Source organism: Misgurnus anguillicaudatus, chromosome 19 (assembly GCF_027580225.2).
Source record: "Misgurnus anguillicaudatus chromosome 19, ASM2758022v2, whole genome shotgun sequence".
NCBI classification, from domain to species: Eukaryota; Metazoa; Chordata; class Actinopteri; order Cypriniformes; family Cobitidae; genus Misgurnus; species Misgurnus anguillicaudatus.
The window spans coordinates 13950258-13976053 of record NC_073355.2 but is presented as its reverse complement, the minus strand read 5'-3'; the positions used below and the strand labels follow the sequence as shown (position 1 = coordinate 13976053).

Below are 25796 nucleotides of genomic sequence, written 5' to 3'. Positions count from 1 at the left end.
AACCGTGTCTGACGCGGAGCCGGCGCGCTGCTGCTGCTGTAGGTGACACAGAGGGAACCCGCCGAGAGACCAGGCTCTTGTCTTCACAACAACAATTTCAACTTCATGTTATAGCATAAATATAAAGCTGATAAAGGAGACATTCAACAGTGTTGATGGCAAAATGGACTATGTTTGACAGGTGCATATTTGAAAATCGATCATTATTTATTTATTTATGTATATTTTAAATTACATTTATATCTGAATGTATGTCAACCTATAGACTTTCAAACATCAAAATGTCATTCATTTAAATGTATTTGTGTACAAAATGACATATAAACATATTTTCCTATTCTATTTTGCCTGGAAATGCTTCCAACACGCTTGCGTCTCGCGTGAAAAATAGGCGTTGGTTCTATTTCTAGCAAGCACGCGTGACGCGCGTCTCACGCAGGAAGTCTGCAAGCTTTAACCTGTTAGCATGGGAGCCGAATTAAAAACGGACACGCCACGCAGCTGAGACGCTTACGCCACGCATCCAGTGTGTCACCGGCCTAAGATTTCAAACTAATGGCGAAGTCATGTAAATAAGCTTGTACAAAAAATAAAGCTTGATTTACTCAGATTGGCTCAGCTGGTCTACCAATAATGTTGTGTTACCAAGTGCCTAAAACCCCTTTAAAACCTGACAAAAGGTCAGTCTGAAAAGGGTCGGAGACCAGCTAGACCAATCAAACCAGCTTAGGCTGGTTCAAGCTGTTTCATAGTAGGGTCATCATTAGTTTAAGGGTCCGATCACACCAAACGCGTTTAAGGCAGTTGCAGGCGCCTTTTTTGAATGATTTCCTATGGGCAGTGAACATTATGCGTGCTGTGCATGTGCGCCAAACGGCATGCGTTTTTTGCTACCTGCCGTAGCACACGTTTTTGAAGGAGCGTTAAGAGCGGAAAAACGACCCGACGTCATTTGCGTCTTTTCATTGTCCAATTGAATGAAGGGAGAGGCTGGCTTTTCCGTTGTGGTGACAGAAGTTTAAAGTTGTTTGGACCAACCGGACAGTGCACTCACTCGCTTTCTCCTGTGTGTTTGTGCACCTCTCACCCTCGATTAAGGTCAGAGCAAGCGTCCTCTTTTTAAAGTTTCTGCGTTTAAAACGCATTTGGTGTGATTGGCGCCTAATGTTAGTATGACACCCGTTGCTCACATCCAACAATGTAATTCGCATTCATTACCAGATACATATGAAGCAACTCAGTACAGTTGATAGGCTAGCACCACCAAAACATGGATTACTGACAAGCAAACATACTAGACGGCCCGCTAACAAGACAAACAGCTTAAGTGAGCGCACTACTTTACATATTAATAAGCAGCTGGGCTCCATTAGAGTCCTGCGTTTCGAGAAGCTGCGGCCTTATTTAGCATTGTTTATGCATGCGCGTACACTGATTAAAGATGAGTAACACTGCAAGTTTGATGTGACACAAAATATTCGAGCTGAGAATTACAAACAGACCGGGCGTATTTTCTTGTCAAAACTGGTGAAGAGGTATAAGTTTGCCTCCGCTGGCATCTTGTTGCAGTCGAGGCAGGAAAATGGGGTTTAGAAAATATCTACTCTTCAGTGGTGATGCCGATCCCTCGAGTGGCAAATTAATTCAAAATCATCGCTATCGAATAAGACAAATAAACAAGATATGCGTGGAAATCCAACAACTACGCCGTGGGCTAAAAAGGTCTGTAGCACAGATAAAAAAATTGAGCCGCCGTGTTTTTCCACGTCGTGCTCGAAGCAGTTCTTTGAACTGTGGTGGGTTCACGCCTCGTAAATGAATCCACAGGTGAGTATAAAGCAAAAAAATGATAACAAAAGAAAAATTAAAAAGATGAAAGACTTCCCTTTGAGAAATGTGAGGCTAGCACCCTTGAATAGCCACGTGGGTTAATAGTGGGTTCAATTTGATGTTCAAAAGTCATTATAAACACCCACTTATTACATACATAATAAATATACTGTAGCTCATGGCTTTCATTCTTCAGTCCTGTGATGAGGTGTTTGGTGTTACCCATTAAAACACACTGGTCCAAGATGGAATCCAAATTTCTGGTTGTTACTCCCAAAGTCTGATACGGCCACATCCACGACCGGCAGCAGCTCTGATCGAGGAGAGTCGATCTGCAGCACTGTCCTTTCTTGACCCTTTCGCGTCTGTGAGAAATTAGAAAAGAGCTTAAAGAAGGTTGATGGCTCTGAATACACAGTTTGAGAGAAAAGGCTTTTATAGTGTATTTTTGCCGTGGGATGAATTGCTGAGTGTATCCCCTGAGATGCTTTGCTACTGGATAATGCATTAAACTGCTGCTGAAGCAGGCTTACTGTGCTGCTATTTTAAAAATACCCTTTTCTGATCCTCCTTAGACATTTGGCTAATTGGATGATTCATTAAAACCAAAACAAACTTAATGTGAGTGTTCTTTCTCATGAGTGTTGGGCGCTTACGAAATTAACCATGTTTTTTTACTAACATAGTTACTATAGTTAAACCAATGATGCAATGGTATTGGATACGGCAAACATACATGACCTGTGTCCGGAATAGCCCACTACACGATCATTCCCTACATTAGTTCACTAATATAGCCCACTTAACAGTGGCTAGCCGTTGAGTGTACATCTGTTGTCGAGTGCACTCAATAATGTCCACTACAAAATGTCTGCTCCTTCAAATAGTGCGCCGTATAGTAAAGGGCAGTGGTTTTCAAACTTGGGTCACGACCTTCAGGTGGGCCGCTAAAATTTTAAAATGGGTCGCAGGATGAAGTCATAGCTTTTGAATTGTTCTCTGAGATCATAGGTCGATCACATAAACTATAACGTAAAGAAGCACCTACTGTTTGTAATAACGTGATTCTGATTGGCCAGTGCACCATGCACAAGTCATGTGCTCAACACGCTTGTTTACCTGTGAGCAGGGCTTGACATTAACACCCGCCAACCATGTGGGTAGATTACGGGTAAGACAGCCAATCCCACTAGGGACTTTGGCAGGTTGAATATAATTTTTATTTAGTTTTCTTAAAAGTTATGCGAAATGATAAACAATGCGTAATGCGACACTGGGAAACTACAACTCCCATGAGCACTTCCTGCACCCAGCGCACCGTACAGTAGGAGTTATTGACCATAGAAAGCTCGACCGCTGATGGATTTGGAATGCACGGGACGCGCGTACCTGAATGCACACGTCCCCGTTTTGTCCGAAGTAAAGGGAAACCTGCGAGCGAAGAGGTTCGTGCATCATATTAATGTAGGCTATTAAAGTGTTTGTCTAGGGTTTTTATGTTTATCTTTTCAGTTAATCTTATATACCCCTGCACCACTTTTAACTCTTTCCCCACTATTGACGAGATAACTCGTCAATTAAGAGAAAACGCTTCCCTGCCAATGATGAGAATTTTCGGCTTTCCGCAGTACAGCTATTATCCACCAACTTACACAACCCGGAAGTAACGCCTCACATGAAAGAGAAACAACTCAGTGTATGTTTTAAAGATCGTTCTGCATCTGATCTCTATCAAAAGTCCGTCACAAAAATTTAATTATCGCAGCTTTTTGCTCAAAATTGGGTGTTTTTGAAGAAACCTACCCATATTTGAGAGGTGATAAAAAGAAAACTAATGAAGGTAGGATTAAACTTTTTTTTAAGCAAAGGGTCTGTTCTTTTATTTGATATATTGTTTGTTTATATATTTAAAGAAGAACATTTTCTGGAAGGAATTAAACTTTTATGAAAATCATGAAAAATGCTGGCGCTGGCTGGCAACTTAAAAAAACGCTGGCGGTGAAAGAGTTAATATATTCATTAGAAGTTAATCTTTTTATGCCTTACTAGCATGTTTTCATGCACCTAAATATATATTATTATCTATACTGATATACTGTGTATATAGCAGCTAATAAATGTAGTCTTAAAGGTGACATAGAATGATTGAATGGAGTATTTATCCTTGTTCTGTGATGTGACATGTAGACAAAGTGTTTTTTGTTTGGGTCTGTAATGCCTTAAAAGCTTCCTAAAAACTTCTCTCAGATAGCTCTATTAGGGTGAGGGAATTTTAAACAAGTGGTTTTGCACCTATTTGGCTCCCCCTACTGGCTTAACTTGCAATCTCATTACTGATTGGCTGACTTTGCTGCCACTCAAAAAATGTAGCCAATTATTTTAAAGTGGAAGGCCAGTGAGATGCCTGTGATGTCATAAGCATCAGTTTTTCAGATTGGGCTGTTTTCTGGCTGACATTTCTAAAAGAGGAATTTCTATGAGACTGAGATGTTTAGCATGTTTAGCACTTTTTGTATGTTTGTGAATGTGGGTAGACTACCATTATTCAACAAAGACAAAGGTAAAAATGTTTTTTCATTCTCTGTCCCCTTTAATGTGGGTGGTCAGACTGCATTTGAAAGTGAATCTGCATCTAATTTAGCTAAATCATGTAAAATTACTCAAATTAAAGTCATTTTAGGATGCCAAATTCATGTTTACAACGGGTTGGTTTAATCATATAAAATGTATTTTATCAACAGCAAAATTGTGGCCAGTAAAAAAAACAACTAGCCACTTTGGCTGGTGAGCAAAAAAGTTAATGTCAAGGCCTGCCTGTGAGTCTTGCAGCTCGCGTTAGCTTGATGATACAACAAATTTAATAATTCAATAGTAACTTTAATAATATCCACCGGGCAACAGAGGGAACTTTCCAGGTCGTCCCGATGGCGCGCACGAGAGAGAAAGCTATATGGGTCGCGTAATCTTTTTTTTAGAGTCGCTCTTTAAAAAGTTTGAAAACCACACTGAAAAAAAACTTCTGGACATTGGTTGCACATGATTAAATTATGTTTTCATAAAATGAAATTAACATTAATGAAAATTAATTCCATTTTAAGAAAACTTGATTCAATCATGTTGAACTGGTGTACATAATTTTAATTACATAGATCCAACACATTTTTTTTAAAGAAAAATAATTTTAAGAAAACTTAATTCAATCATGTGCCAATCATGTATAGGGGCCTATTTCGAACACAGCCATGTTTACTACAAAATAAATAATGTGGTTATAAGAAACTAATGCGTTATATATGAGGACACCCAAACATCTCTGCCAAATGTGCTTGTTGGGTATATATTTTCAAAACTATTGACTATAATAGTCATTCTGCCAAAACAGCTTCTTGCTGTTCTGGAAAAGCTTTCCACTGGATATTTAAACATTGCTGTGGGCATTTGTTCCCATTCAGACACAAGAGCATCAGTGAGGTCAGGCACTGATGTGGGGCGATGGGGTCTGGCTCACAGTTTGCATTTCAATTCATCCCAAAGGTGTTCAAGTCTGGGCTTTGTGCAGGCCGGTCAAGTTCTTCTACACTAAACTTAATGAATCATTCTGCCCTGTATGATGTAGTGTTATGAGGTGTTCCTGTAGTTTAGTTGGTAGAGCATTGCGTTAACAGCTTAAATATTGTGGGTTTGATTCCCAGGGATCACGTACAGTACATATTAACGAGTTATCACGTCAATTAAAAGAAAACATTTGCATGAAAAACCGTGTTCTGATGAGTTTTTGGTTATCTGTAATACCACGATTATCCACTAGATGGATATTCTTACCCAATTTATAAAAAAACTGAAGCAATTTTTTTTTATTAATTGTACACTCCTTGTATGTTTTGATAATCATTCTGAATCTAATTTCTAACAAAATTCCTTTACAAAAATTCAATTATTTCAGTTTTTTGCTATATATATATTTTTTTTTGAAGAAACAAAAACATATTTAAAGCAATATTCCATTTTCTTAAAAGAAAAATCCAGATAATTTACTCACCACCATGTCATCCAAAATGTTGATGTCTTTCTTTGTTCAGTCGAGAAGAAATTATGTTTTTTGAGGAAAACATTGCAGGATTTTTCTCATTTTAATGGACTTTAAATGTAACAGTTTTTTTCAACTGAGTTTCAAAGGTCTATAAACGATTCCAAACGAGGCATAAGGGTCTTAACTAGCAAAACGATTGTCATTTTTGACAAGAAAAATAACAAATATACACTTTTAAAGCACAACTTCTCGTCTAGATCCGGTCGTGATGCGCCAGCGTGACCGCACGCAATACGTCATCACGTCAAGAGGTCACAGAGGACGAACGCGAAACTCAGTTTTTACAAGTGTGTTGAAAGAGGACCGTTCCTACGTTGTTGTATGTCAAATGATACTAATTAATGTCTTTGTGTCAGTTTATTGTTTACAATGGTCCGCAAATGTGCGTTTTATATGTAACACGTGACCTCCCTACGTCACTACGCTTTTACGTTAGGTTGCGCTGGACCGGATCTAAACGAGAAGTTGTGCTTTAAAAGTATTTGTTATTTTTATTGTCAAAAATGACAATCGTTTCGCCAGACAAGACCCCCGTGCCTCGCCCGGGACCGTTTATAGTCCTCCGAAACTCCGTTGAAAAAAACTGTTAAGTGTTGAGTTAAGTGTCAATTGTTGGTGTCTATTAAAGTCCATCAAAATGAGAAAAATCCCGCAATGCTCCCCTCAAAAAACAAAACTTCCTCTCGACTGAACAAAGAAAGACACCAACATCCTGGATGACATGGTGGCGACCAAATTATCTGGATTTTTCTTTTAAGAAAATTGAATATTTCTTTAAGAGTTTAAGCAGATAAAAACATATAGATAGGATGAAACAGAGGGTCTGTTTTTTCATTTGTATGTTTATATATTTTAAAAGAAATTTTTTCCTGGAAGGCCTTTTTGTGAATCTTGCTTGTGGGCAAAATGCTGGTGGGCAACTTATCAAAAAAAGGCGGGCGGGGAATTAGTCAATATATAGCTTGCATGTGTCAAATGCATAAATGCAATACATTCACATTTTCTCAGTATGCGTTTCCTGGAAATCGACCTTTGCATTCTTAATGCAGCTGCTCAACCAACTGAGCATCAAGCGCACGTACGCAATTTCATACAGAAGTCATCTTACCTGACAACCATCGTATAGTGATGTGATGAAGGGGGATTTGGCTTGCGTCATCTCCTCGTCGTTGCTTCCACGGAAGCGTACGGCATGCTGGTGGCCGTGACTCGTCAGGTCGTACCAGCCGATGGAGTTCTGGCAGGTGTAGGTGAAGGTCTGCCTGCCTGTGGCACTCAGGAGCTTCAGGAAGGTCAGCTGGACCACGGGCACAGGGTTTCCGTCAGCATCGATGTAGGAGAACTGCAGCAACGTGGAGAAACATTCAACTTAATCAAGGATGACTTCACGGACACAACATCCATGCAACAACCGTTTTAATATTTAATGAAGGTGGGAGAGAGTGACATCTGTCTGACTGAATCTTTATAACAAGGTCACATGTCACACCTTACGATTGCGACACGGGCCTTAGCTGTTGATCTCAGTCATGACTTAATGAGTCAAGACGGATGGAGGTCGCCCATACGCACCCAAGAGAGTTTAGCCCGGGGCGTCTCGCGCAGAGCCGCATATAAATTCCATCACATCTCTTTACTAGTCAAGACGTATCATTCATTTCTTTATTTTTATCAGAGACACACTTGACACCTCTTTTCACCACTAATTTAAGAGTAAAACGACCAGTCTACTTATTGCACCAGGCAACACATTCCCATTTGAACCTACTATAGACACAATAAAGAAGAGCTGCGATACAAAAAAGTGATCTAAGATCCAAACTTAGCTGTGCAGACATGTTGACAGTCAGACATTAAAAATAAGAGGAAAGCATTTGAAGAGAACGGCACCTGCTTGCCCTTTCTATACTGGCTGTACCAACTGCCCGGTTTTTCTTTGTTCCAAGCAGCCAGCTTCACCTGTACAGAGAGATGAAGAGACAGATCAGACATGTTTTTCTCCAGACTCCCGAAAGCCTGTTGAAGTGAGACTGCAGGAAGACGTGTGTAGTTTCTCTAAACGTGCTGTAGGATTCACCGTTTCAAATCGCTTGTCGGGGTGCAGGCAGGTCTCCCCCTCTGAGGTGAAGTTGCAAAACACCCTGATGGAGTCTCGATGGCAGCCTTGATTCGGATCGATCCAATATTCACCTAAGAGGGGTGGATTGTAGAAACTCTTTAAGGTTAATGTCTGTATAAAGCTGATGTTGTGCACAAACGACTAGTAAGCTATTTTTAGGATGATATTTCGACAAATGAAAATCAACTTCCTAGGGCATGATGTTACAATTCTGATAATAATGTTTCAATAATTACTTCCGTGTTATGGCCAATATCTGATGTATTTCTCATAATAAAAAAAACTATTTTAATAAGTGGTGGGCAAAGATTAATCGCATACAAAATAAAAGTGAGTAATTCAGTCTAACCCTAACTCTAACTATTGGGGGAAAATATCTGATGTGTAACATTATATTAGATCCTTGCATTACAGTAGATCTTAAAACTGCCTGTGTCTCAATGTCAATCTACGGAGCCCCCTAAGGGGGCATGAGGAAAAAAAAGGTTAGTTTCTCATGCGCATGTGAAACTTAAGTGCGCGCACGTGAAAGCGAAAGTTTCACGTGCGCACACAAAAGTTTCACGTGCGCACGTGATAGTTTCACTTGCGTACGCGATAGTTTCACGTGCGCACGCGATAGTTTCACTTGCGCACGTGAAGCTAAACTTTAAAAAAATTCTGCACATGAAGGTTTCGCGTGAGCACATGATAGTTTCACGTGAGCACGCGAAAGTTTCACGTGAGCACGCGAAAGTTTCACGTGAGCACGCGAAAGTTTTACGTGAGCACATGAAACTAAACTTTAGATTTTTTTACTTCAATGTCCCCTTAGGGGCTCGTTATCAATCAAATAATAAAAGAAAGAAAAAAGTTTAACATATGTAGATATTGTTTTTGACTTTATGTGTGCCAAATCTATTAATTTTACCAGTGATTTTTAAGAGATATCCCGCCCACTAATAACTTGCAAAATATTAAATTAATTTATTGCGACGTTTCGATTGTAAGATCTTCTTCAGGCATATGTTTACACAAGAGATATCCCGCACACTAATAACTTGCAAAATATTAAATTAATTTATTGTGACGTTTCGATCGTAAGATCTTCTTCAGGCATATTGGTGGACTATTATTGTCTCTTTATCCAACGCACCTAACCGGAACATACAGGTGTGCGACATTGGTCGTTCATTGATTGAATCACACCAGTGATTTTTAAGAAATGGATGCAGTGATTTTGTTTTTAAAACTTAAAAAATCTTTAACTGGAACCTTTCACTAATAATAAACATACATTTGCATAAAGCATCCATATGTGTCCATGCTAATGTTGATTAGAGTATTAAAAACTTGAGAAGTGTTACATTAAGGTAAATGTAGAACAGATAAAAATGTGCGATTAAGTTGCGATCACGAGTTAACTCATGACAATCATGTGATTAATCTAGATTAAATATTTTAATCGATTGACAGCCCTAAAAATACAAATAAATAAATATATATACATATGTATATGTTTCTTAAATACATTCATGAATGTGTGTGTATTTATATATACAAAATTACACAAACTCACATATTATCCAAAAACTCATTTTTATTTTGTATGCGATTAATCGCAATTAATCTTTGCCCACCACTAATTTTAAAGGTCACATTTTTTAAACACTAGTTAGTGTGTAATGTTGCTATAATGGCCAGCGAATGGCCGGTTTGGACTACAGCCCTCTACTTCCTGCTTTAATGACGTCACTAGAACAGTATTTTGACTAAACTCCGCCCACAGGAATACGTCAGTCGCCCGCTAAGCTAACGGCAAGCTAAGCTGCTATCGAATCACAACACACTAAACAAACTACACAATCAGAACTTGTTACGTATTTCTGAAGGAGGGACTTCGTAGAACAAGGAAGACATCAGCACGTTTTTAGGACAGTGAATACAGCGCTATACAGATAAGTAAATTGTGTGAAAAATACAGTGTTTTTTTACACGTGAAACATGAACACATTTTTATATTGTGCACTGTAAACACAATCAACGCTTCAAAAACACAGAAAGAACGGGACCTTTTAAATACTTTTAAATTCAACAACTTAAGGGGCCGTTCACATGTCGTGCCTAAAACAAGTCGGAAACGCTAAGCGCGTAGGTTCTTGTCACATGACCAGCGGTGCGCTTGCGGCATTCTGATGTTTTCAACTCGATGCGGTGTGGACGCGCCTGTGAATGGCCCCTAATACTCATATATCATAACATTATAATATACATTAAAAAGGTATATATCTGATTCATTATAATGCGAGATGGTGTTTGTAACAATAGACATCCTCACCATCTTTATATTCCGGATGACACACCATGAGCTCTTTGCAAGTGCGGGCGGGACTCTCGAAAGTGCCGAGCGGTTTCCTCATGAGCTCCACCTCTGTTTTCATGGAGTTGAGTGAAGCGAACACCTCCTCCATGCCCTCTGGGTCATCCAGAGGTTCATCTGCCTGTAGGTAGTCCTCCATGTTCAGCTGAACCGCTTCTTCCTCCTCGGACTCTGCTCTGGCTCCGCCGCCCTGTCTGTTTGAGTTTCTCCTTCGCTTTTTACGGCCCTCTCTGATTGGCAGTGGTTCGATTATGGTGGCTGGAGGACCCTGAAGGTACAGAGAGATGGGACGTGAGGAGACGTAAGAGGTAAATGATAAGAGACTAGGAGAGGCAGTGATAACTCACGGGTGGTCCGGGTGGTCCAGCAAGTCCTGGATCTCCTCTCGGACCGACGACTCCCTATGGACAGGAGAGATTTAAACCTTCAGAGCCAAGCTTGATATTTCTCTCAAAGGCCAAAGCCAGCACAGCACTTCATTCACAGGGATTATCCAAGTACAGCAGATTTCACTGGCAAGGTCTCACTTATTATATTAAAAAACGTGCAGTACACATAAACATCACAAAAGGATGAAAATAAGACGACTGCAATGAAAAGTATACCAGACCTCATCTCCTTTAGATCCTTTCTCACCAATCGCACCCTAGCAGTGAATACAAAAAATAAGCAATGAAAAACAGACATTATGATGGAGAAAACGATGAAAAAGAAATACATAAAAGCAACTCACAGCTAATCCAGGGGTTCCAGGAGGGCCATTAGGACCAGGAGGACCAGAAACACCCTAAAAGTTTTCATTAAGATCATTAATTCATGTGCATTTTCTCCTAAATCTATAAACTTTCTATTAGCTTAAGAAAAGTACAAAAGTGTAGCCATTAAACATTTATATTGAGCAAGATTAGATAATATTGAATCTAAGAGCTTAGAAAGTTGTAATTATCCCTATTACATCAACCATTATAAATGCCTATAAAAATATACAACAACCTAGAGCTAAACTACTGTAGATAAACACAGCAAACCAAAACTACTAAACATTTATTCATTTATAGTTATACAAGCTAAATTTATCATTCGCAACCTCTGGTGCATCCCCTATGATTATAGTGTATATAAAATAGGCTTAAACATACACCGTCTCCTTTAGGGCCCTGTACTCCCTGAAGTCCTGGCAGACCCCGATCGCCTTTTTCTCCCATTTCTCCTGGATGTCCAATTAATCCAATCAGTCCACCGTGACCCTGGAGAGTAAAGGAAGGAGTTAAGATCAATGGCCGGGGCATCGAACCATCACAACTACTACCCACATTTTTACTCGGTTTTAGTGAAAGGTGTCACTGCCAGCATTAGTTCAAGTTTATTAAATTAGCTAGGGCTGCTCGATTATCATGGTTATTTAACACGATTACTTAGTGACTTTGAAAATATGCATTTACTTAACCTTTTAGTGTTAAAAATAAAGTGTTTTGGTGCCTGTGAAGTGACTTTAGTACAGCAGCACGCAATTTATGATTGCGCATTAATAATTGATTTACCTCGATTATCTTGTTTTTGTAATTGTAATTTTTGTAATTTTGTAATTTGTAATTTTCTTTAAACAAAAAATCCAGACAATTTACTCACCACCATGTCATCCAAAATGTTGATGTCTTTCTTTGTTCAGTCAAGAAGAAATTATGTTTTTTTAAGAAAACATTCCAGGATTTTTCTCATTTTAATGGACTCTAATGGACCCCAAAACTTAACAGTTTTAATTCAGTTCAAAATTGCAGCTTCAACGCAGCTTCAAAGGACTCTAAATGACCCCAAACGAGGCATATTGGTCTTATCTAGCGAAAAAGAAAATTTTACTTTTAAACCACAACTTCTCGTCTTCCTCCGGTCGTGTGATGCCCCAGTGCGACCTCATGTAATTGCGTAATGACGTCGAAAGGTCACGTGTTACATGAAATGCACATTTGCAGACCATTTTAAACAATAAACTGACACAAAGAAGTTAATTAGTATCATTCCACATACAATAACGTCGGAACGGTCCTCTTTCTCCACACTTGTAAACACTGGGGCGGAGTTTCGCATATGCCATCCGTGACCTCTTGACGTGATAATGCATTATGTGAGGTCGCGGTGGCTCGTCACACGACCGGAGAAAGACGAGAAGTTGTGGTTTAAAAGTGCATATTTTTATTTCCTTGCCAAAAATGACAATCGTTTTGCTAGATAAGACCCTTATCCTAAGAGTCCTTTGAAACTTCAATTTTAAACTGCATTAAAACTGTTCAGTGTTGGGGTCCACCAAAGTCCCTCAAAACGAGAAAAATCCTGGAATGTTCTCCTCAAAAAAACACAACCTCCTCACGACGGAACAAAGAAAGACACCAACATTTTGGATGACATTGTGGTGAGTAAATTATCTGGATTTTTTTTTTTTAAGAAAATGAACTAATCCTTTAAAAATAAAAATGATTATTGCACAGCCCTATGTGCAGGTCTGCTTTACTACATTAAAAATCTATACTAGAAATCATACTTTACATCATCAGAAATTTATCCTCTTATACCTTATCCCCCTTAGTGCCATGATCTCCTTTCAGTCCAGGTAATCCAGCTGGCCCCTACAAAAAAGAAGAGCCCGTCAAACAGTCAGTCCAATTTCATTGCGAGACTGAATTTAACGCTTTGCAAGCCCATATCATTAATCTTCTTCTCTTAGAAGTGTTTTTGATACAGTAGATCAATACGAGAGAGAAAGAAGTGGTGAAAACTCTACCATAGGTCCGGGAGGTCCCGTTTGGCCCGGGGGCCCGTTTAACCCTTGCTCCCCCTGGAAAAGAAGCAGGTGGAGTAATCAGTTTAAGATAAATGAAGTGGTCAGAACGGTCGATAATAAGCTGGATTCGGATCGCATGGTTAGATATCAGTTATCTACAGCTCGGTGATGTACTGTGAACAGATTTGCTTGGACTCACAGCAGGGCCTGGAATTCCAGGTAGTCCCTCTGGACCGGCATTTCCAGGGCGTCCTTGAGGCCCCACAGGTCCCGTCTTACCCATTGGACCTTCAGTACCACCAGTACCCTGGAGAAAAAAGATGTATGGAGATGATAGTTGTCCACTTGTAAACGCATAATATGTGTTAGGGATTAAGTTATTATTTTACCTTTGCTCCTTTCTTTCCCTGTTTTCCTTCTTTTCCCTCAGGACCTACATGACCCTGTGTGGAATCAACAGATGGTTACATTTGTATAAACTTTAAAGACACTGGCGACTGAAACAAAAAAGTTCTTAAACGCACTCTCCGTCCAGGTGGTCCTGGAGGGCCAGGCTCTCCTGATGCTCCTTCGGGTCCCTGTTAAAAAAGAATATAGTTAGTTTATGTGTTGTTAACTCAATATCACTGAACACTCTAGAAGGCTACTTACAGGTTTACCAGGCTCTCCATTATCTCCTTTGGCTCCAGGTTCACCATCAATACCCTATAAAGAACCATTATAATGTAAATTTACAATAAAGAAAGGCTTAAGCCCGATTCATAGTCATGCGCAAGCTCAACGGCGTAGCTAGAGAATGGTGCTCCCGTCAGGTAAAAATGCTTCGTCATAGGTATTTCCATTTGCGACGGTGAAAACAAAGATGGGCCGAGTTGAGGCAAAAGTCGCTGTTTATTTACTTCCATCGTTGCTGGTCTTCTCAAATCATACACAACAAGTTGCTGTTTCTTCTTCGTTTGTGGGTTAACTTGCCAAGCTGCTTCTTCACTGACGGTCGTGCTGCTTCTGTGGTTGCACACGTGGATACTGCCTACCAGCGGTCTGCCATGTGTTTGCACGTCGACGCGGACGACGACGCAAAGGTATAAATGAAAACCAACGCAGAACCTATGCCGTAGGACCTACGCACAACTATAACGAGCCCTTAAATCCTAAAACTAGGTCCACTTACATTAGCACCCGGCTCTCCAGGGGCTCCTAGGTCTCCAGGGAATCCAATGGGACCCTGATGACAGAAAGTGGTGGGGTTAGAGTAAAATCATCCTCAGATTAACTCTGCTTTAGCAATGGGATTTAACAGCACTCACCGGGAGTCCTTTGGATCCATCCGCTCCAGGTACACCTCGGATTCCCGGTGGTCCTGAGGCACCAGGAGGACCAGTATCACCTTTCTCCCCAACCTCACCTTTCCCTCCCTTAAATAACAGGCAATGGTTAGCGATGCATGTGTGAATGCAAATGATGAAGAGAGGGAATTAAGAAAGGTTTGAGTACATACAGGGGGACCAGTTTCGCCCGGATTTCCAGGGCTCCCTGCCTCTCCATCTTCACCCTAAAGAGAGCACAAGAGAGGGGGCGATTGAGAGCGAAGAAAGTGATCATCTATCTTACTTTGACATACATGTTTGCGTAGTTACAAAGGCAGCACCCTCGAACAAATAAACACAATCGTTCCCCATAAATCACACAAACACAATGCATAGAGAGAGAGAGAGTGGTCTACCTTTTCTCCCACCACTCCCGGCTGGCCTACTCCGCCCGGCATGCCTTGAGGACCCTGTATGTGCACACAAAACAAAACTCAGCTTCATATATAATGCATGCAAGACTGTCTCCTCTACTTGCAGACTGTTGACGTTAGTGATTCGATTACAAACTACTGGTTTCCACGTATATGTACTGTAATCACATTTCTTTAAGCTGAAACACCATATTGCTCCACTTTCTCCTGGCTGAGGCATACTACGGTTAATAGTGACTCTGTAGTGGCTTCCCTCTTCTCCGAAAAGTGCCTTTAAGTAACAGGGCATGGATGACACCCGCACACATAATACCAGACCTTCTTTCCATTTACTTCTGCTGTGCTCTTAAAACCACAAGTCATGATCGGCCCCCAACGTGCATCTCTTCTCGGGTCACCGCAGTGCTTGTCTGCCTCCTTCCACTTTTTCAATTATTAACACATGGGAGATGTTCAAAGGCGGCCATTAATGGAGGTAAATATAACTCGCACTCAAGGATGATAGTCTAATGTGCCTTAATCATTTATGGAGAAGTAAATATAACTCTTGTGGGATCATATCCCACTAGTTATAAATAATTTAGAGCTGAAAATCAGCAGGAGGTGGAGGTTAAAGAGATATGTGAAAGATGAAAGACTGCTGAAAGATAAATGTGTACGCATGCGACCACAGAAAAGATCCAGTCCGGCTAAGCGTTAATATACCTGGCAGATTCTCAGACGCCTTTGGGGCTGTGAAACAAACACTTCTCATTATGACTCAGCAGTGCTGGGATGCTTAACCACAGCACAGCATCTAATCATTGTTAATCTAGTGTCCTGTACTTGAACCCTACGGCACTGCAGGCTGACAGACAGGAGGAAAAACATAAAGACACTTACCTGTCCACCGATCGCTCCCTGGGGGCCGCGTGGACCGTGTTGTCCTGGAGGGCCCTGATGAGACGGAGAAAGATTAAGCATTGGTCACTGATCATTAGTCGTAGTCTCTCTCTACCTCTTGTACAATCAGCACCATTCTCTGTGTCAGTGGGGGTGTTTTCCTGTACATCCCTGATGTCGCTGACAGGCTATTACGGGCGGCCTGATTTCCTTTCAGCGTTCTGTGTCTGGGTTTTAATGAGGATCATCTCACTTCTCCATTCTCCGGTTACACCCAATGAATTTGCAACTCCTGAGCTGTTGCGTGAGGCGGAACCCGAGCAATTAATCAAACTGGCCAAAACTCGATGTTTGTGGAGGTAGCGAGCTTTACGTGGTCTCCGCTGAGATATTAGTGCCGTGCAAGGCATCCAGATGGAAAGAGTGAAAATCAACACAGAGGACTGCTGGGGTAATCTCAATAACACCCCACAATCCCCAAATCAATCAATGGATTAGGTTACCCAAAATTAAAATTCTGTCATCATTTACACAATCTAATGTCGTTCAAAACGTGTATTGCTTTTTTCGGATTCGATACAAAAAGAGATTATGTAATAAATATCCTGTGAATTGAGTGGATTCAATACATTGGCAGTAAAACATCACTCAACTTAATGATCGTTATCAATGTACTCAGATTGTTGTAGTGACAAAACATTGTACCAGCATTAGGAATGGACACAGTTACCCAAATACTCAATTACATTAAAGGAATAGTCTACTCATTTTCAATATTAAAATATGTTATTACCTTAACTAAGAATTGTTGATACATCCCTCTATCATCTGTGTGCGTGCACGTAAGCGCTGGAGCGCGCTGCGACGCTTCAATATTTGATTGACAAGACAGCTGACTCGGTGGTTGCTTAGCAATATGAAAAGCCGCGCTGCACTGCTCTTTTTTAAAAAAGGCAGTGCGTCGCGCCTTGCGTTTGCAAGCGTTTAAAGCGCTTTTGGTGTGACTGAGCCCTTAGAAAATAGAGACATTGACTAGCAATGCTGACATCGCGGGCACGTGCGTCGAAATTCTGGGTCGAACTTCTGGGTTTCATCTGGCTTGTTACTTTAAGGCCCTGTTTACATAAGAGCATTTGCTTTTTAAAACGGCATTTTAAAATGAAAACGATCCTCGCTTATACTGGCATTTTAAAAAGAATCTTCATCCACTCTATACACGACCTTAAACGCACGAAACATGAGCAATCACATAACTGGGCATGCGCATAAAAATTTAAAATAACTTATTACTCTAATAATAGCTTACCGTTGCTCATTTATGCAGCCTAGGGGTGTGCGATATTGACAAAAAAATCATACCTGGATACTTTGCCGGCAACTACAACAAACACTATTTTTGAACCTATAAAAATGTGTTTGGGAAAGTCTTATATTGTTCTAGCTCCCCCCACAACATATTAATATGATTAATAGGTTAATGTTGATGTTATAAACCAAACAGAAAGGTCTTTATGATTTAAAATCAAGCATTCAAGTAAACAGTACTAAACAGTAGCGAACTTGAAGCAAAAATCAATTTCAGCAAATGCAAACTTCAATCAAACATAATAAGAGGTAAACACCAAATAACTTATCTTCCCTTACCTGTCGCTGTTCAGTGTGCAATAAATTAATAAAAATTAATATGGTGTTAATTTTAAAAGTATGCGAGGTCCGTGCACGTCCTCCGCTAGCAACACAGAAATAGCAAAAAGCGCAATCGGCTAAACGAGCATTAAATATTAATATGACATAGATTTTATTGTTTTTATTAATTTATATTCACAAAACTTATCAACAAAACATCGATTAAAATTAAGAGACAAATTATGAAACGAAATTCATTTTAAAGTAGCAAACAAAACTTAAATTAAACTCGAAAATAATGTCTGACCCATTACAATTCTCCCTTCATATTGGCCTTTACAACGCCCTATATGGCGTTTAAAATTATCTATCTTTCGTAATTAACTAAATTTAAACAAAACATAAACAACATTACAACAATATTCAAACCCAACAATACTCAAACATAAATATAAAACAGACATTATCTATAAGGATACATGTTAAAACAATCTAGCGTTTATAATAGCTGGTTGCTAGATGTTTACTATTTTTGGCAAACCTCTGCTGCAAACCTCCATTTACATGAATAAAAATCATTTTTACTTTGAAAATTATGCGCTGTCACGTTAACATCAGCTGTTTGTTTACATAAGACTCCGTCTACGTCCATTTACACTGCAGCGCAACGTCTGAGTTCTCAAACTAAAACAGGGTATGCAGCGTCTGCGAACGAGTCCGTTTATGAGGGTCGAAAAGGTGGTGTAGTGTAAATGAAAGGCGTAAACGTAGTAAAAGTCACGCATTTTAAAGGATAAACGCATTAATGTAAACATAGCCTAAGATGCGTTTCACGCAATATCCACTTCTCGCCGCATGGTTGTAGTATTTTTTTTACTAAATACTACAATAAATACGTGAAGAAGAACCACCGGAAGCGTTTGATATTTTAAGCTTTCAGTCATGAGGTGTGAAATTTCATCGAAACCTATGGAGGAGAAGCTATTTAAATAAATCGCGAAAATTTGGTAGTCACGTTTGTGGTGGTAGAGTAGCAAACGTCCTGTCAGGACACCAGAACTGCAGGCATCGTTCTAAAAACCATGGGTCTGAGTCTGAATAATGACAAACTTATTCCAACTAAATGGCCCATTCCAACTAAAACAGTCAATGTTCATGAAAGAACTAACAAAATTCTACCTTCTGTTCAAATTTCATGCAGATATCTGATAAAATGAGAAAGTTACAAGCAAAAACATGTGAATATGCAGCATTTTCGGTCACACACCTTCCATTGACATCCATATATTACCTTTTCCTTATTTTTTCCTTTATATTTCTTTTTTTATAATTCTTTCTCAATCCTCAACAGATTTTTACAATCCAGGTATCTTTGTAAATCACAATGATAAATTTTGAGCTTCGGGGTTTTTAAAAATTTTGTCATACATTTACTAGCAGTGGAGCTTGTAATTGCCAAACTGAATGCTTTGCACAGAAGAAGAAATGCAAAAGTTTTGATGCAGGCACTTAGCAGAATTATGATGACGTCTATCCACATATATGGCAAAGACAACGTCAGCTGATACAGCTAGACGATCATTCACGTGGGTTTAATGTTCGCAAAGTCAGAATGTATGCGGCAAATACATTATTTGCATTTTCCTTTTTTTGCATAAGCTAAATACCACCTCAAGCAAACGTTAAAACGTTTTTTGCGAAAATCTGTGCTTCCATCATTCGTTTCATATGCAATACTTAGGGGCTGGAAACCTAGCTACTGAGGCACTATGGTTTTAAAAGCCTCACTCTGAAACGCTTCACTGTTCGGCTACACTTTGATAAGATCAAAATACAATCTACAAGGTGCAAAATACAAGGTGCAAAATGAGGACCAGCATCACAATTTCAATGTGTTATCATATTTCAACATCATATGTCAAGCGATAGAGAGCCATATGAACCTTATATCATTTACTGTCAGTTAGAAATGATGTTTTTGGTTATGGAGGGCATCCACAATGGTATTTAAGCTTTCTGCCCGGCATGTAACTTAGTTTAAGTTCTCTTGCATTTTGTGTAGATTGTAATATAGCATTTACAGTATATTGCATATCTAGGTTATCTGAAGCACTTGTGTTTACTTTTTTTGAGTTATTCCTGTTCATGTAAAATCTTTTTTATTATAATCTTACAGTATAAAATTTTTGCGGTATAAAACTTTGGCGGTAACAAAGAGTCACGTGGATATTAGTCTTAGCCTCAGACGTCACACCCACAAACTGTTGGCTGAACGTCTGATGTTTTTCGTACACTTTTCTGGAAACCCTGTGAGAATGTCTAAAGTCGTCTTTTGATTGGTTGAAATAAACCGGATTTCCAGGAGACGCGAGTGTCGCGATTAGTTTCGGTCCCTGGAATACAAAGCTCTGACGCTCCATTGAGGAAGAAAATCAGTCGTGTTCACGTGGATAATAATGAGCAGGTATCATGATCAGCTAAACATTGGATTCTCAAAAATATGCAAAGTTCGCAGCATAGACTCTCTAAAAGACGTCCAAGAGTTTTGCTTGAGGTAGTTAGTGGAGTCAAAAAGTTTGGTTCTCCTGAATTGCTTGTACGTGTTAAAAAGTGGAGAGATATGCTTCAAACAGATGTTTAACGGGAGCGTTTCATTGGTGTGGGTGTTGATGAAGTGCACAACGTTGTTCTTTGGTGAGTAATGTTGTTTATTTAGATGCTATTTGGTTGCGGCTGGTTATTTCAATAACTGACTTGTTGCCAGCCGGCTCGTTATTGCGGGTAGTCCGAAGCGTGACGCTAGACGAAACAAACTGTGATTGGTTGTTTCACATGTCGGTCAAACAGCTCGTGGGCGGGTTTGTCCAGAAAAAGCAACGCAAAAACACCAGACCTTCAGTATTGAAGACTACGTGGATATTAACGTCGTTGACAGGAGACTACACTGCCCCGTGTCACTGTATAGAATGGCAATTTTCTCACGATTTACAAGTAGTTGAAAACATTATAGATATTGATACAGTGTTGTTTTTGGCAGCCCTTTTAGTTTTCGTTTTAGTCTTAGTCTTTTGGACGAAAATGCTTTTAGTTTTAGTCACATTTTAGTCACTTGTCAAATTTATAGTTTTAGTCAAGTTTTAGTCGACGAAAACGCAAAAAGGTTTTAGTCAAGTTTTAGTCAACGAAAACGCAAAGAGGTTTTAGTCAAGTTTAAGTCAATTTTAGTAAAAAAGTATTTTTTAACCAATGAATTTAGGTTAAAAAGTGTGATGTATTTAATACAATTAAAATGTGCATTAAGGTTGTCCCTGAGGGCTTGCCGTTGTTTTAGTCGGTGTGCCTTCTGCGCATGTCATAACAAAAAGTTATGAATAAAAAAGTTTAGCCTAATAAACCATCATGTTGAGTTTGTGTGTTACGCTGAGACCTCGCTTATAAAGTTGAGAAACGCGTGCCTTGGCTTATTTAAATACACCACAAAAAGTATTGGAAATGGGCTTAGGTTTGACAAGTAGATACATGTAAAACCTTAAGCTTACCATGAAATGTGTCACAAGCCTTCATGGTGTGATGAGCCTTCAGGTGCCGCTTGAGATTGGTGGTATTCTTCCCACCTAGTTTGTGGCCACATTAACCGTCGTCTCCCAATATGCATTCCGTTTTTCTGTCTGATGGATTATACTGAAAGTATGTCCATAAATCATCTTGTCGTTTCCGTTTATTGGCGTCACCGCTACGGTCCTTCGAACTCGCCACAGCCGCAGGTGTGTTGTTTTTGTTGTTTGAAATCTGGTGCGCGTGCGCGGCATGGCGGCAGCCGGGTGGTGGGCGTGAGCGTGAGTGAGACCGTGTTGACCCAAGACAAGGATAGAAAGCGGCAGCATTGCATATACTTTTGAGCTAAAAACAGACAGATTTCACGCAAAATAGGCAAACGAAAACAACGAAAACAACACTGTATTGATAGTAATCAGCTGGACAAAATATAACACACTGACTTAGTGATTTTTGGATATCTTACTGCAAATATCTTACAAATTGCACCTTTAATATCTCCATGAAGTGTACGCCCCCCCCCCCCCTGTGCATGCCGCGCCCCCAAGTATTTATGTACTAATTTTTCAGACCTATGTAGTACTTGAAATGAAAAACTGACAAAAATGTACATGCCTACCAGCCACCATGACACCTAATGATGTCACTTCTATTTTCGCTACAATGCATTAATTAAGCTATGCTTCACGATGTAGCAAAAACAATGCATCACTGATTTTACTTTGAAATTGTTTAAAGATTCAGCTAATCATTTTACTTGGGAAAGAATCAGTGAGCAACACATATTTTGGTGATTTATCAGGCATTTAAGGTTGTCATAATGTACTGCCATTGTACCTAACTCATTTAACAACATAATACTGAATGTTCTCCTTTTGAGTTCTGCAGAAAGAAAAGTAGTTGTATAAGGGTAAGAATGGCAGAATGGTTCTTATTTTGGTGGACTATTACTTTGAAACAAACTGGTACTGGTAAATTGCAAATGGGCTGGTTATGCATTAGGTCCTGCAATCTCATGATCCATGCATTCACACATGGATAAGACCCGTGGCTTTGTATCCTCTCAGTTTTGAAGCACTTCATCTAATCGTGCAAGTGTGTGGAGCTGTTGAAAATCATGTTTTGCATTCCTTCATGGTTGACGGAGCCGCTGGAAAACTGTCACAAAGCAGCATGCTCATTAGGCAGCCCCGGCTCACGGTAATCTGATTAGCAGCTGTCATGCCTTCGACTTTAGAACCAGCACTACGCTCCCTCTCTCATGTCATTCTCTCCTCGCACGGCCCTGACACTTATACATCACATAAACAATACTCCAGTCTTACACAGGCTTTCAAAGTTATCTCTAACCAATCCTCATCCTATATTCATAGTGTTGTTTAGAGAACATCTGCTATGTTGCAGTGGCGGCCGGTGACCTTCTTTTTCGAGGGCACTTGATGCTAGTTCGTCACAACATGTATGTAGCTCGTCATGTGTGTGGTTCATAATTTCAAAATATGTGTTCTGCGCGTCAAGCGATCCTGTGTGCATCACGTGTCTTGTCAAAATAAGTGCCTGCTGCAGATGCGTCTAAAGGGTTTATGATAAAAGAGACGCTCGCGTTTGCCAGATACTCGCATAATCTCATCGTAATCAGACTTTACTGTTAAGGGAGTGTCTTGCGTGTATTTTGTGAACGTGAGCGTCTCTTTTATCCTAAACGGTTTTGACGCGTGTGCAGCAGGCACTTATTTTGACAAAACACATGATGCAGATGATTCACATGACACAACAAACACATATTTTATAAGCAACACACATGACACTCCGAACACATATTTTAAATATATTGTCATGAGCCACCACTGGTATGTTGTTATTACAGTAAATATATTTAGAAAAGCAATCCATGTCAACACTGAATTCAGTATTATATAATATAATATTAATGTTATTTTTTTATGAAATTCTTGCTCACAGATATTCATTTTCATTTACATGCATTTTATTTTGGTTTAAATGTAATTTATCTTGAATTTTTTTACATAACTGCACAGAAAAGCATTTAAATTCACTTGATACCTCTTTTCTCTTCCCTCTTAGAGCCTGAGGGGACTACAGGCTAAAATACATCTTTCGTGTGGAAATCTCATTTGTATCTCCATTTTTATGTCACCTTGTTTTATTAAAATTGTATTATTATCACAATGATACATATTTCCGTATTTTATTCCAAAATAAAAAAGCCAGGTGAGTAATATTTATACTGTGAATGAGTAGGTTATAAGATTTAAAATGACATGGTTGTTTAATATAGAATGGGTTGGTTAGTAGGCTAAATACAATTGTCTGATAACAATGCACAAGATAAAGGCTACTTGCATATCAAAATTATAATAACCTAGTGACAGTTCAGTTTACGATAAACACTCATTCAATATCATACTGAAGATCTGCGCTCTGCCTGAAAAAACTTGACCTCATGTAAACACGGTACTTCAATCAAAATGCAATTAAGCTCATAATCGTAACAAGCATCAATCGTAGTAAAATATGTGAAGTATGCCCTTTTTAATCAATAAACACATTCATCTCATCTATTCCAATCTGAATAAAGTGTGCATGTGATAAACATAGATGATGTTTCATCCATCTGCAGTGAGACAAACAAGTTCATTGAATAAAGTACATTAAGGGGTAAGGGGAAAGTATATACCCAAAAGTAGGGATGTCCCGATCCGATCACATGATCGGAAATCGGCCCCGATCACGTGGTTTCAGACTCGATCGGAATTGGACATTACCTTCCGATCAGGACTCGGATACATATGCAGGGTTTAAATTGGGCCAGGACACATACTGAAGGTCTCGCTCTGCTCCACGCCAATGTACGCGCTGCGCCGGTGCGTGTGAACTGCGAATAATTACGTGTTTTCATTCATAGGCTTCACACACTCGTGCCTGCGGTGCACCCACGTCAAAACCGGGTTTTTACCGCTCATTTTAACGACGCGTCGATCGTTTTTGTCACTATGTGCTCAGTTAATCTACATCAGTACGCAGCTCCGTGTCTCACTCAGAACCTCAAGAACGCGCATTTGCGCAGAAGGATCACATTACACATTGTAGAGATGACAGATAGAGAGAGAGAGAGAGGTAAGAATGGTGCACATGTCGAAAAAAACTTAATAAAAGTCTAGAAACAAAGTATTAAAGTATGTATAGCCATGTCACTCATCTCATTACAATATGTTAACTAGATAACTGGATACAACTTATTGTATAGTTTAATAAAATAATGTATTTTGATTATACAAATCAATTACGATCTAACTATTGTGATTTTTAAACTAACTGTTGACCAGCTTAGGGAATATCTATGGCTAATTTATAAGATATATTGATGAAACAGTAGCCTATGTTGTTTTTCTTGTTAATTGAGTCTTTTGGGTAGCCTATCTTATGCCTAGAATTAGTCAAGGAGATTGAGTCTTATAACTTCCTTCAAAGTTTGATTAATAGTGCATAATGACATGTGCAACAAATGCATATAGAGTGTCAGACTCATAGATTTGCATAATTTAAAGTTCAGGTTTTAAAGTTTGGGTCAACATGTGGCACAGCTTTAAAACTGAAAGTTATAAAATCCTATCAGAGGTCCAAAATGTCACTGAAACACACCAGGGGCTTTGCTGTCATCAGGATTAAACATGTTACCCCTCGAACTCTCCCTCCTAACAGAGCCTCCCCAAAAAACAAACCCCAATTTAACCCCTGAACATATATACTATATATATATTCTCATTGTTTTAAACACATCAATAGTTATGCGCTGGCACCGAGTTAGACCCTTTTGACTACACACAGAAACAGCAATGTGTGCGGCATGACATAAGGAACGTGCTGGGTCTGTTTTTCGCTCTTTTTTATTCTGTTTTTATGTATTATAGAAGTATCGGATCGGGACTCGGTATTGGCAGATACTCAAAATCAAATGACTCGGACTCAAGGGCAAAAAAACCTGATCGGGACATCCCTACCCAAAAGTATATATGGGGCAGGCGTAGCTTAGTGGCTTGTAACCCAATAGTTGCCAGATCGAGTCTCATGGCTGGCAGGTTGGGCTTGAGCAAGGGACCTTAACCCCAATTGCTCTCCGGGTGTTGCAGGGATAGCTGGCCACTGCTTTTTTGGTAACACTTTACTTTACTTGGATGTTCATAAGACTGACACGTCACCTTAATAATCATGACTTGACACGTGTCATGAACATGAAGAAGATTGTCTTTCCAATGAAAATCTTATTTGGATAATTGTTTTATGAGATTGAGACAAATAACAAACAATGTCACTATAGTGCAGTGATTGGACAAAAACTAGTTCCTAGTATTCTACTTTTATTAGAATAAAAGTAGATGGGGGTCCATCTATGCTTATGGCCAGCCTCCTTGATTCAAAAACTGAATGCAATACTTGGGTTTAGGGGTTTGTTCAAATAAAGTACAAACCATTGTAGTAGCAACTGACTTAGTTAAAGCTCCACATATTGTGTACAGCTGTAATGAAATACCATATTCTAGTGGCAGACTATTAATATGACAAGCTTACCAAAGATCCAACATGGCCGCTCTCTCCCTTCTCTCCAGGAGGTCCTGGCATTCCCTGAAGACACACACACATATAAACTTAGAGCAGATTTTGCAGAATTAAGGGGGATTTACCTCTTCATTGAACTGTGAAAAGTATGTAACATCTGGATAAAGATGAACTGAGATTTCACAAACACAGTGCATCCATGCATGAAGTAAACAGATAAGAATATTTGCAAAAACTCAA

At 39.5% G+C, this 25796-nt stretch overlaps 1 protein-coding gene across 2 annotated transcripts in view; it reads right to left on the bottom strand.

Moving 5' to 3' along the window:
- Positions 1–1106: 1106 nt before the first annotated feature.
- The window catches only part of col5a3a (collagen, type V, alpha 3a), a 94906-nt gene continuing 70216 nt past the window's right edge, over positions 1107–25796 (bottom strand). For both annotated transcript variants that reach the window (XM_073856982.1, XM_073856983.1), the window contains 21 exons: positions 25569–25622; positions 15798–15851; positions 14898–14951; positions 14673–14726; positions 14482–14589; positions 14346–14399; positions 13826–13879; positions 13699–13752; positions 13564–13617; positions 13374–13481; positions 13175–13228; positions 12966–13019; positions 11538–11645; positions 11132–11185; positions 11009–11044; positions 10746–10799; positions 10357–10666; positions 7998–8110; positions 7811–7879; positions 7029–7262; positions 1107–2195 (listed from right to left, as the gene is read on the bottom strand). In XM_073856982.1, the coding sequence (XP_073713083.1) occupies positions 2049–2195; positions 7029–7262; positions 7811–7879; positions 7998–8110; positions 10357–10666; positions 10746–10799; positions 11009–11044; positions 11132–11185; positions 11538–11645; positions 12966–13019; positions 13175–13228; positions 13374–13481; positions 13564–13617; positions 13699–13752; positions 13826–13879; positions 14346–14399; positions 14482–14589; positions 14673–14726; positions 14898–14951; positions 15798–15851; positions 25569–25622 (1881 nt within the window). In that variant the 3' untranslated portion in view covers positions 1107–2048. The remainder of the gene's footprint in view (positions 2196–7028; positions 7263–7810; positions 7880–7997; positions 8111–10356; positions 10667–10745; positions 10800–11008; positions 11045–11131; positions 11186–11537; positions 11646–12965; positions 13020–13174; positions 13229–13373; positions 13482–13563; positions 13618–13698; positions 13753–13825; positions 13880–14345; positions 14400–14481; positions 14590–14672; positions 14727–14897; positions 14952–15797; positions 15852–25568; positions 25623–25796) is intronic.